General features: G+C 34.3%; 1 protein-coding gene across 5 annotated transcripts; it reads right to left on the bottom strand.

Moving 5' to 3' along the window:
* Positions 1-5,974: 5,974 nt before the first annotated feature.
* LOC107963761 (serine/threonine-protein kinase EDR1) lies at positions 5,975-12,290 on the bottom strand. Of its 5 annotated transcripts, none has more exons than XM_016900223.2 (15): positions 11,870-12,290; positions 9,862-10,249; positions 9,624-9,740; positions 9,419-9,523; positions 8,519-9,068; positions 8,099-8,139; positions 7,936-8,004; positions 7,751-7,851; positions 7,426-7,504; positions 7,239-7,337; positions 7,086-7,154; positions 6,868-6,917; positions 6,690-6,771; positions 6,500-6,594; positions 5,975-6,404 (listed from the first exon to the last, which is right to left on the bottom strand). In XM_016900223.2, exons 1-15 carry the CDS (start codon positions 12,163-12,165, stop codon positions 6,302-6,304), a joined length of 2,244 nt encoding a protein of 747 aa, XP_016755712.2. In that variant the 5' UTR covers positions 12,166-12,290; the 3' UTR covers positions 5,975-6,301. The 5 variants fall into 5 exon arrangements, with proteins under 5 accessions (XP_016755712.2, XP_016755711.2, XP_016755716.2 ...); XM_016900222.2 differs by having other exon boundaries at positions 9,859-10,249; positions 11,870-12,256; XM_016900227.2 differs by having other exon boundaries at positions 9,859-10,279; positions 11,870-12,006.
* Positions 12,291-12,597: the final 307 nt, after the last annotated feature.

Raw genomic sequence — 12,597 nt, 5'->3', positions numbered from 1 at the left:
CATCTTGCACTGATAATAATAGCAATACTAACCGAACTAAAACTCAATCCATATTGATTTAGTTTTTTGTTATTTGAATATTGATGGTGATGTAATCTGGGGCTTATATTATGTGTTTGTGTTGGTATTTAATGTGAGGGTTGGGGGTCAAAACTAAGAAGCTTTAGGGTTGGAAATGGAGAGAAAAGAAGTTAGTAGAAGAAGAATATAGATGAAAGAAACACACAGTTACAAACGGAGAGGTGGGGTTGGGTGGTGTTTTGGGGACAAGACAACATGCGTCGACATATTGGACTTGTTCTATGCTGTTTACGATACCAACAAATCATTTTATAATTTGATATGTGTGTATATATAAAAGAAATTGATTTTTTTTTATACTTGGGTATATGAAATTATCTCGACAGGGTGTCAAGTTTGGTTCTACATGTTGAACAGTGTGTTTATTTGCTTATCATAGAAAGATATTACTATGATATCTGTTGGCAATGTAAAGCGAGTAATTTTATATTGGTTAAGAAAATATTTTATTTTTTGGGTAAATAAAGAAGAAATACAAAAAATTAGAAAGTAATAAGAGTAGAGTTAACATGTAACTGTAAACATTCTTTTCTATTAAGTGTTAATTTAGTAGTTTGATCAGCTGCTATATTATCTTCTCTAAAGATATAATCAATGTACAAGAATGTCTCTTTTTGTAAGAGATAAGTAATGTGCCTTATTAAAGTAGAATTTTACCTATTTGAAATAGCTTTCTTAATGTCTCTAATGACTTTCAAATTATTGATTTTAATCGATAATTTGTCATGAAAACTTCATTGTGCCAATGTCACACCATCAAGAATGCCCCACAATTCAGCTTCATAAACAGAACAGTTTCTCACTTTGCGATTAAAACCAAGGATCCAATCACCATTTTGGTCTTTCATAACTCCACCTGCCGAAGCGGATCCTGTATTAACTTTAACAACTCTATCAGACCTAATGCAAATCCAGTTTCTTGTTCCCACAAAGTCCTCCCTTGAAGTATATCTACCAATTCTCTCTCTCCCTCTCCTACGAATAGAACCGTAATGTTTCGCCCAATTGTAAGCGCATTTGATAATCACCTCTATATTCCATGGCACTTCTGGAAAGGTATGGATATTTTGGTTCTTTAGAATTTCTATATTATTATTGTTACATTTGTTAAATATGTACTACATGTGGTATAAAGAAGTTTTATTATTGTTTTTACTTTTCACGAAAGTAAATAAGTGTTAATTTTGTTAATAAGAATTATAAAAATCATTAGAAATATTTGTAATGTTCGAAATTTAATATTTAACAACCTCGAGACGCTAGATTAATTTATGGCACTAATCAATTTGAATGGAGTATGATTTCAACTGATGACTGAGTTACATTTCAATTGGATATGACCCTTGAAAATGATGATTCTTTAGACAACATTAAAGACAAAAAAACCTGAAAAAAACCTAAGTTGAAAGTAATGTTCTAAAAATCGGATCCAACCATCGATTCTATATTCAACCAATTTAATTATAGAAAAAAAAACTATATTTTTATTCATCCAACAATTAAGTTTTTACCTTTTAGGGCTTCAAATATAAACAAATTATAAGGCCCAAAGCCTATTTTTTTTGTCAAGCTTTGTCTTAGCCCATGATTATCCACCTATCTCATAACTATTTTTTTTATCACCTTCTCTCGTTTAATTATTTATTTATGAATGGATTTTTAACTCGATTGATATTAATACTATTGTCATTGTAGGAGAATATGAGTTCGAGTGCGTTAAATCGCATTGTCCTCCCATTTAAAAGTTGGGGAGTGACTATGATTAATTATTGATATTGTGTTAAAAAAGAACAAATATCAGAAAAACCTATAAGATTAATGTTAAAAAATTATTTTGTATTAAATTTCCCTTTCTTTGAACTCTTCTCTGTTTCTCTTTTTATTGAAGTCTCTTCGTTTCTCTTTATTTTTATTTTTCCAAATTTTCGCCTTTGTTTCTCTTTTTCATGACTCTGTGCTTCTTCTTTTTGGCATTTTGTCTTAAGTTTTACATTTCATTTCATTTTTAATTATTGTAGTTGAATTGTTGGACTTATCAGTTTTGAACTGGTTGAATCGAGCCATTCGATCCGAATTCATCAGCACTGGTTGAAAGTATTAAGTGCATATCTAATATAAATAGTTTTTTAAGATGTAGTAGTATAAAGTGTGTAAATGCATAGCAATGGATCTCAACGATAATGAAAATATTGTGACGGCCTTGGTAAATGATGAGATGTTGTGGAGTTGTTAAAGGTGAAATATATAGCCAACATTGGCTATGAGCTTTTTAATTATGCAAGTTTATCAACTATCCCATTGCTTATATATCGGGAAATCCATTAATGTTAGATAGTTCGGGTTTTTTTATCGATTACTATAGTCAAGGGTCTATAATGTCGAAAAATCTCTTATGTGGAATATCCTCAGTACTAAACTCAAGAGTCCACAATGTTAGAAATTCATGAGTTGTATGATGAATGATTGGTTATGTCATTGTTCAGATAACCTCCAATGGTCAAATTATATTATCCAGATATTATCCAAATATAGTCTAGTCGGAACACTAACCTACCTTTTTTACAATGTTCCTATAACTAAAATGTCATGATGATAATTGTGGTGACTTCATCTAAGTTAAGCTTGAAAAAAAACATATGTTGAAGTTATTGATATAGTGATCTCAAGTCACAAGATGAACCAATAGTTTTTGTCAAAATAAGCCTAAATAATTATACGTAAGAACCCCTAAACTATGATCAGATACTGAATGTTGATGCACATAAATGAAATATGCCTATGAATTGTTAGATTTGAATTACCCTTTACTCAACCAATACTTCTATTAAAAATGTTGTGCAAAGAAGAATCAATGACTACAACATCAGTGTGTCAGTGGATTTTAGGGTCAGATATAAATACATTAGTTATGGTAGATTGATTCGGGCATCTTATATATAGGGGAAATATAAGTGGGAAATTCACAAATATAACAACCCACAAATATGCATATGGGCCACATCCCCTATAGTGGTCCCAGCAACAAAACTCAAACAAACTTTCCCCGTGGTGTCCATAAGAGCAGGAATTTGAAGAGGTAACCCTGAAGTGGCACCTGCCGTGTAAGTTCTGTGACATTTTTGTTTTGGTTGCGCTGCACCCTAATTGACTTAGTAGATAAGGACTCCGCTTTTCTTATATAAATAATTCAAAAGAATAATTAAATACGAAAATGGGTTAGTAAAAAATTATTTATGAAAAATGGATCGTTATTGCTACTATGTCAGGCGACACTAAGCTACTTTCCCCTCAATCATGCTTTAATTTTTACCTTAAAAATTTTTTTTTTAATGATGCTGTCTGATACAGTGGAGATACCGAACTGAAGTGTGATTATATAAAACGTTCAGTCTAATTAAGCAATTACCCTTTTTAGATTAAATAAAACATAGGGTGCCATCATTTTTAACTTTTGGTCTATTGCATGTTAGGTCTGTCTCATTTTGAAATTAAATTTAAATAGCTCTTAAAAATGGTAAAAATAACAAAAATAAATAATTCTCATTCTTATTTAAATTACCTAATTATATTCCGTTGCTAAATATTTTTTTCCCTAACCCATTTTTGTAATTAATTAGTTTTTAAAAATTATGTTTATAAAAAAATCCACAAAGACTCCTTCAAAGGTACATACCAGCCAAGGTGCAATGGCCATCCTTCGCATTTTTGGATCCAAGTCAACCATGAGATAATTTGGGGGTAGGTTTGTTGATTGTTATCTCACTTGACGCAGGATCTGCAGACACAGAACAAATGATTTATTAATCTCGCACCAATAAGGAAAACGATACAACGGCACATACCTGTACCATGGTTTTCGAAACCCATATCCTTAAGTTCCATCGTGGTTTCTTCATATAACTTTCCCCTAGCTCCAAGGCTTAAGCTCGCATAGTCGTCAAGGTTCATGACTCACTTCAAAGGAGTCACATTAATAGGGACCTTCATATTATCGGAGCTAACTTCTATTACGCTATTAAAAGAAGAGCTCGCCATAAAACCTCACCTAAGAGATTGACAACCTGGTGTTCTTCGACATATGCTTTTGCATCATTTTGCAACAAAAGTATTAGGTTGTGTACGAGAACCTTCAGCAAGCAAAGTAGATTGGACATTGGCCCTATAAACTCTATCGACAATATTATTTAGCATCGAAAAGTTCACACTACCTTGATCAAAGAAAAGGTTGTTAGGTTCCACCAAGAAAGATTCACAAGCTATTTAGGAGCTATGTGGTATATCTAGAGCACGTCGCAAAAGAAAGGATGTAAAGGTAAATGGAATTTTACTTCGAACACGTAGTAGCAAAATAGAATTAAGGTTTCATTAAGTTTGTTAAGTAGATTACTCAAACAATAGGGGCCTCGGGGACGGATGAAATCAAACTCGTAGTTATTGATATGTAGACTTCAACATCGTAGCAAACTTTCTAACTCCATTCCTCGATGGTAGACTATAGCGTCACACTAGTCCCCACTTCGTCCCCTAATCTTTTCTACTTAGAACCTTGCAAAGTTGTCGCCAATGAACTTGCACTGCCGGGGCCCTGACTTGCCATTATAGCTAACAATTGTTGAAAGTAGTAAATAAAAATGAAAGAAGAAAAATTCGAAACTTGTTGAAAGAAAGTGAAATGAAGAACCATGTGTTTGAAACTGATAAAAGCGAAAAAAAAAAGAGATAATTTCAAAGAAATGCGATAGAAATATAAAAAATTCAATGCTATTGGTCTCTTTTTTATAAAGGCCTGAGGAGCAAAGCATGCTCTCAAAGTTTAGTGAGCATATGATAACGCTCAAGGCACGTGGTAGTACATTCCCCAATAAACTACCCTTCAAATTAGTGAGAAGGTGATGTGTAGCTCAGTACACAGTATTAGTCTCCTCTCACACCCATTATGCCAATGGTAGGACGTCTCGCTTTGAATCATGCTCTTATCAAATCAATATTCATTTCAATTTTCGAATACTTTTAAAGTTTATAGCACTTTAAGGACAAATTTTCAAATTCGAACACTTACATTGCTTAAAGAAATTTCACCTCGCAACAGGTACCTCACAATAATACAAGCCACTTCGCTATAGTCAAAGTGATCCTTACCAACCTAAAGGATAAATTACAGAGCTCAATATCTCGAATGATATTACTTTATAACTTCCCATTCAATTAAGGGGGCAATTGTCATACTTATATCTCACAAACTCACCTTATATCCCTAACATTGCGGATCACCATGTTTAGCTAAGAAAGATCACTTAGTAAGCTAAAGACACCTGCAAGCTCAAAATCTCGCCACTCAATATCATCGAAATCACACCCCTAACATGGATAGAGTTTCTACCATTTATATGTCACATATATCATCATATATGTCTATCGTCCTGACATAACTACTTATACTTACGATGACAAAACATCAATAAGTTGATTAAATCCCACTAACTCTAAGATTAATACACCGACATATGACACCTCAAAAATGACAATTGGTAACCCCTTAAAAGCCTATGAATATTAGGATAAAAAGCAAGGATACTATCTCTCCTCTGAATTCATTCTCATCTTTCCTTGTCTCTTCTTCTCATTGGCTCCTCTTCAGACACCCACATTCTGATCATTCCAACTTCTTACTATTCTTTGCTCCAAGACTGAACCTTACAAACCATCACTACATCCCCCTTGTATCAACAAATTTAAATATTAACATAATACAATAAACATTATTTTAACCCCGAATCGCATCTTTCCTACTCTCATCACCGATGGTGGTACTTCAGGAACTGGCCTTTGCAATACCAAATGTGCAAAACATGTTACATTAAAACTAATATCTATATAAATCTATACCATCTACTGAATAGCAACTACATTGGAATAACTTCATTTCAATCCATTAAAAAGATACATTAAATCCAAATAATAATTAAATTAATTATTGTAGCTTTGCTTTTCTTCTTCTATAAAAAACCCCAAAATCTTACATTGCAACACTCTTGGCCACCCCTCTTCTTATTTCGTGTTTTCCAAAATGGGGAGGAATGGTAACTAAAGGTAAGCTACAAACTAAGGTATTTGTACAATGCATTTGTTTGATGTTTTTCTTCTGTTAGCCTAAGCTCTAAAATATAGCCAACCCAATGAATGAAAAAAGTGACATTGTTTGTAATGACCCATTGCAACTTCAAGGCTCCGAGTGTCTTCGACCTAATCCAATGGCAGATTTTTGGACAATGCCTGTCATTCTATTGATAATGTCTTCAAACGATGGTCGATTTTCTGGATTACTGCTTGTTTGGAACACAATGAAATGGTTAGTTTTTGTCTATTTGCTTCCATTTGAAAAAGTAAAGATAGGAAATAGAGCAAGATCAACATATACCTTTGCCAACAGTCACTGATGATAGATTCTATCTGAGGATCAAGGCCTTCTGGTAGCTCTAATCGTCTATCCATGAAGCCTACAACTCCAACTACCTGCATTGTGGTTTCAATATAGTATTAAGATCAAAGATTTATGTTAGTTTTGTAAGAAACGAAATAAAGTTTTGAGGTGTGTTAAAGAGGAAGACCTGTAAAGAGTTGAGGTTGTTCCATGGAATGGAGACGGTCATTAATTCCCACAAGATGACTCCAAAACTGAATACATCAGACCTGTTTAGGATTGATGTCAGGAACCAGGGAAGGTTAAAGAAAGATCAACTTGATGCTTAATGTCTTAACTGGAAAAAACTAGAAACTAAAGATTACTTTTCATTTGAAGGCTCATTCCTGAGGACTTCCGGGGCCATCCATTGGGGCTGCAATTAGAGAAACATCGAATGAAGTTCAGCAACTTGTTGTGCAAGTAATTTTTATGTACAAGATTGACGCAACAAGTACGAAAAAACATATTGATATTCTTCTTCGCATAATTTCCGCTACATGATCTATTAAAGGAACAGAAAAGAATAAGAAGGGGTCATTACCGTTCCTCTTCCAGACTTTGTGGTTAAGAAAGTTCCATTTTTCCACCTAGAGAGGCCAAAGTCTCCAACCTAAGACATTAATTGAACCGTAAGCAATCTGAAAATGATTAAACCAGCTCAAACTATTTGAATATATCAACCGATATATGTTACCTTGACATTCCAATTCCTATCAACAAGGAGATTAGAAGACTTTAGGTCTCTATGCACTATTGGTGGATTCCTATGATGCAAATAATTCATGCCTCGAGCCTGTGGAGAAAAATGTAGTGTGAGGTTTTCTTTTTGAGAGCTAACCAGCCGGGAACTTGGGATGAAGGAAAAGGGATGGAAAACTCACAACATCAAGGGCCATCCTCATGCGCCTTTTAACGTCCAATGCCTGATTATTCTTGTGAAGTGCTTTGAATAGGCTTCCCCTGGTTATCAAACAACAATAAATGAGTGCTACATACCACCAATAAAGGATCAGTATACATAAAACTTTTTAGTTGATCTTCTAGATGTAAACAGGTACTATCACAAAATGGGAAAGAGTGTTTTACATCATTCCTAGCACAAGCAATGGTGGAAAAGAATAAAGTAGGACACCGAAACACCCTCTGTAGATTGAATTATCAACAGAGGGTCATTGATAGAGTACGACAAAATAGCAACTTCATTACCTAGGCAAGAACTCGGTGACAATTGCAAGTCGTTCTTGTGAGTACACCGCTCCCATGAACAGCAGTACATTTGGATGTCTCAGTTTTCTCATTATATCTATCTGAAGAGTAAGAAACAAAACTCTTATGTATCAGATCATTTCCCACATGATATTGCCTCATCAAAAACGAAGAGTTCAGGGTACCTCTTTTTTGTAATCTAGTAATGTTGATTCTTTATATTCACCAGCAAAATAGACCTTAACTGCAACATCCTTCATGCAGCAAACGGTTTTTGTCCAAGTTAGTAAATGTTTTTACATGAATATTTGGTACAAGAAATTAAAACAAATGCAAGAAAGAACTTACTGATCCATTCCAAATCCCACGATAAACAACTGCATAAGAGCCTGAGGGGAAAAGCAAACAAATTGATTGGATATTAGAAAAAGTATAACACTATCATTGAAGGAAATAATAGAGTGCAACCAATAAACAACAATGGAGCCATATGTAATGACCAACGTACTTCTTGGAAAAATCACTTTAAAATGAAGGTCTAACAAAAGTAATATTAACAACCTTTAAAATGGTTTAATTTCAGGTAACATTTACCAGACACGCATCTTAAACTTCACTTGAAACATGAGTCAGAGTAAGTCTCTTAAATAGTGCCAGAATCCACTTCTTACCGGTCAAACTTTATTTTTTTTCTTTTTCTATTTTACTCAGGTGCACCAGCATGCAGGCATATATAAGCATGTCAAAACTCAAAAAAAAGAAGTTTACCTTGTCCAACCTCCTCCCCTAAATGTAGATCTTCCCAGCGAATCTCACAGTCAACCATAGAGTTTGACTCATTGTTGTCCCCTTTGCTTGATTGACTTTCTTGGCTGCCTGTGCTGTTCCCTAAGCTTGAGAAGCCTTTACCATCTGTTTGCTTTTGTGATTCATCTTCCATCTCTGATGCATCCATATTTAGAAACTCTAGGTCCAATTCATTTTCATTTACTTGGCACGCTAATCCTGCGGTGGGTTCTGTTATTCCGGTTACTGAAAATTTTCCATTGTACTCTCTCGAAGAGTCTACAACTGATCTCTCTTCAACAAGTGTTGGACTAGTGTGCTTTTCTACACTTAAAATTGCATTTTCAGCCATAGAGGAAGAATCGAAGTGGTTCTGAATTGATGCTTTTAAACCCCTAGAAACATTATGTTCATTTTTCACATCATTAGTTGCCGATCTACTAGTCGCATCCTTTCTCTGAGGACATTCATCATCTTCGTTGCTGTGGTTGCTAGGTCCCCTGATGTGTAGTTTCGCCAAGACTTTTGCAGCCTGCAGTCATTCCATCAAATATTTAGCAAAAAGTGTTCAACAATATGAAAAAGATATGACAGAGAGGTAGAATTGCTTCAATGAATGCAATCTTCAGTAGGGTGATAACATGATAATGTCTACTCTGCAGGTTTTAATGATTTCAGAAACAAATTGAAGTAAGATATGAACAAGCATACGCAATTGGAGACAGTTTAAATTCCCTAAAGAATTCTGAATTCGGAACTTCTCATTAATTAGTTATTATGCAATGCTATTTATCTACTATGAACTATGACATCCCAAAACTATCATTCAAACATTTGGTTGAGATAAGCTTATAACAAACTAAACTGAAAGTATGTCAATACAATTTTCTTAGGTTGAGCAAGATCGAATGCAGTATCATCCTTTTGAGAGCTAATTCCTACGGCTGTGTTCCTCCATTCAAGGAAACTGGAGTTAAGTTCACCTTCCTTGAATAATACAAGAGAGAAAGGAAAAAAGAACAAGTTAGGTATCTAATTTAAAGATATATAGAACCAGCTGAAATGCAATCTCAGAACGAAGCCTTACTGCTATATTAGGAGTCTCTAACTTGTCTACTGTACTTGTTGCAGCATCCTGTTCTTCCATTGACTTATTACATGAGTTGCTTACACCATCTTGTTTCTTGAGTAGAAATTTTGAAGCCTGGGTGTTTTGACAGTGCACAATGTCAAGCTTTTTAGAAAAAAAATGAAATTAGAACAAGAAATGGAAAATAAAGAAAGAAAAATGGGGCAAAAACGTTAGTAATGCTATACATAACCACCAGATTAGAAACAGATGATGCAATCTGTGGCCGTGGTGGATGCCACTGCATGCCTTTCATCTTTGACCTCCTTGGTCTACTATGATCCTGATATGGTCCCGTATTCTCTGAATTTAAACCATTAAAAATGGCTGCATCACTTGAAACTGTTACCACACCAGTAAGCTGACCATCTTCATACAATGGACTTTTACTCACCAAGGCCATAAATATTTCACCTGATCTCCTCTTGAAAGGGAACTGACCTGACCATGATTGCCCAGAGATCAACTTCTCCATAATTTTCTTAAGGGAAGCATGGTATTCTTCAGCTATTAGAAGTGCTCTCTCTCTTTGTCCCAAGACTTCATTGGACTTCCATCCGAAAAGATTTTCAGCTGAGCGATTCCTGTGGTAAGAGAACCCTTTTCTTTATCAGCTGCACAACTTGAAAGTGATGCATGATTTAATGAACATGTGACAAAAGGATTCAATAAAAAGAAAAAAAAAAAGAAAAACTTTCTTCAACTTTAATGGCAGACCATTTCACTAATGCCTAAAAGATAACAATATTAACAGCAAGCTCGAAGATGCTTTTTCTCTGAAAGAAAGCACGCATAAATAATCTCAAATCAGTTGAAGAGCTGGCCCTTGATTTTTTATCCTATAGCTTCTGTAGAATATAGCTTGAAAGACAAGCAACAAATATAAGTAATAAGTTACCATAGTCCAAGGTGAAATATTTTACCATGGTCCTCATTACATGTAATATAAAATAGAAGACACTTCTCAACATTCCTTAGGAATCAAAACTACCTAACGAATTTTTTAGTTGAATATACATATCAATCAAGAAGAAAAGAATACAAACGAATTGCATCAAAACGCATCTTATAAAAAAAAAAAAAGAACAGAAAAATTATAATATCAATTTCCCTGATTTTGTCCACGTCAACAATTCGAAATGCCTCGACTCTTTTAGAAGAGGTCCAGGTCAAATAGCAATGATTTGAAACACTTCCTTTTACACTATTTTAAAAACTCAAGTACTCAATCATATGAATACGTAAAATACAGAATCTCCAATCCTAGCATGAAAAGAGCGAAACATATACTCAATTTAAAGTGAGTAAACACAATTCCATACTCGATCTCATAGGCATGGGAATCCCCATTCTCCATTAACATTATTAGCTAATTTCAACTTTACTAGATAAAGATAGATGCCTTTGACACCATAACTCATATGAATAGTACACATTTAGCCAACCAACCACTTAAAAAAAAAACTGGGCTAAAAGAGGAAAGGACATGTAGACTATCATGTTCCTTGAAAAAGTGAGCTTATTACTCTAGTACTCTTTGGACTACTAATTATAGCAATTCTTAGAAAACTTGAATGCAAACTAGATATCTATGTGGTTTGGGTATCTTTTGACCAGCAGTTGTAGAAATTTAATCTTGAAAGTAACTGATGCCAATAAATTTCCTGCCATATGAAAATAAAGCAGGGCATCCGTACCGACCAACTCTAAAAGGTTACAAGAAAACAAAAAAAGAGGGTTTCGAATTGGATGCGAACTTTTATCGAACATCTTAACTATATTTCAGAACTATACACTACAAGAAGAATACAACAAAAAGAATACAAAAGAAACCCAATCTAATGCTTCCTTATTCTTTACATTAACATTCTTATATGCTTTAAATTTCATTAAAAGTCAACATTATTGCTTATCCTAAGAGAATGCATCCATTTTAAACATGATCTAGAATTCCTACCTTACCCAACTTCCAATTTTCAATTAACAGTACCAATGTTTATCACTTTAAAACCAAAATATACAACAAAAAACAGTTTTTAAAATCTATAACAATTATCATGCAAACAACTGTTTCATCGTGAAAACAACAAAACAACCAGAAACGAGAATCAATCATTTCAAAAGAACCAACATAGTAACTACACAAAGGATCAATAAAAAACTTCAAAATTCCTTTTAAGAAATTAAAGGGAAAAAAAAGGTACCAAAATGTAATCCTTCCCGAGGTAATCGAGGAGACATGGATAGCATGTCCAATGGAATCCAACACGTTCTTAAAAGGTGTTCCCGTCGAGAAGTAACCGGGAAAAGTTACGACGACGGGATATGAAGTGGAATCGCCTAAATCTGAGGCTACCATAACTTCTTCTTCATCACTTCTTTTATCTTGCTGCACAAGCTCATCAAACTCTTCTCTTAACTTAACTTGACTCGCTTCCAAACTCAAACACCGATCCACTAAAACTCCATAGAGACTCGCTACTGAGTCATCCCCAGCCATTGAAAATCACTTCACCGGTGGTGACTCCTCGGAGATGGAAGCAACAAGTTAAAAAAAAAAAATGCTGATAGCCAGTTTGCATATTAGCTTTTGATAATAAATAAAAAATAAATAAAAATTATACTATAGTTTAATATCGAGGTGGTCGTTTTATCGTTTTTGTTTTTCAGTAATTAAATATTTACTTTTAAAATAATTATTTTTATTTATTATTATTTTTTACGAATCGTGGGGTCAAAGGGTGGACGCCACGTGTCTTGGCCGGCTAGGTGAAGCCATCAGGTGCGGACAGGTGCAACGTTGGGAAACACAAAAAGCGAATGACGATGGGAATTTGATATTTTTAGAAAGCGAGTTTGCCATTGGTTAAGGAAGCGGGCAGCAAATTCAGCAATTTCTATGACGAAAATATCCTTGGATTTGACGGGAAAA

Source organism: Gossypium hirsutum, chromosome A03 (genome assembly GCF_007990345.1).
Source record: "Gossypium hirsutum isolate 1008001.06 chromosome A03, Gossypium_hirsutum_v2.1, whole genome shotgun sequence".
Classification (NCBI taxonomy): Eukaryota; Viridiplantae; Streptophyta; class Magnoliopsida; order Malvales; family Malvaceae; genus Gossypium; species Gossypium hirsutum.
The sequence above is the reverse complement of the archived record's forward strand: the minus strand, read 5'-3'. Positions and strand labels throughout refer to the sequence as shown.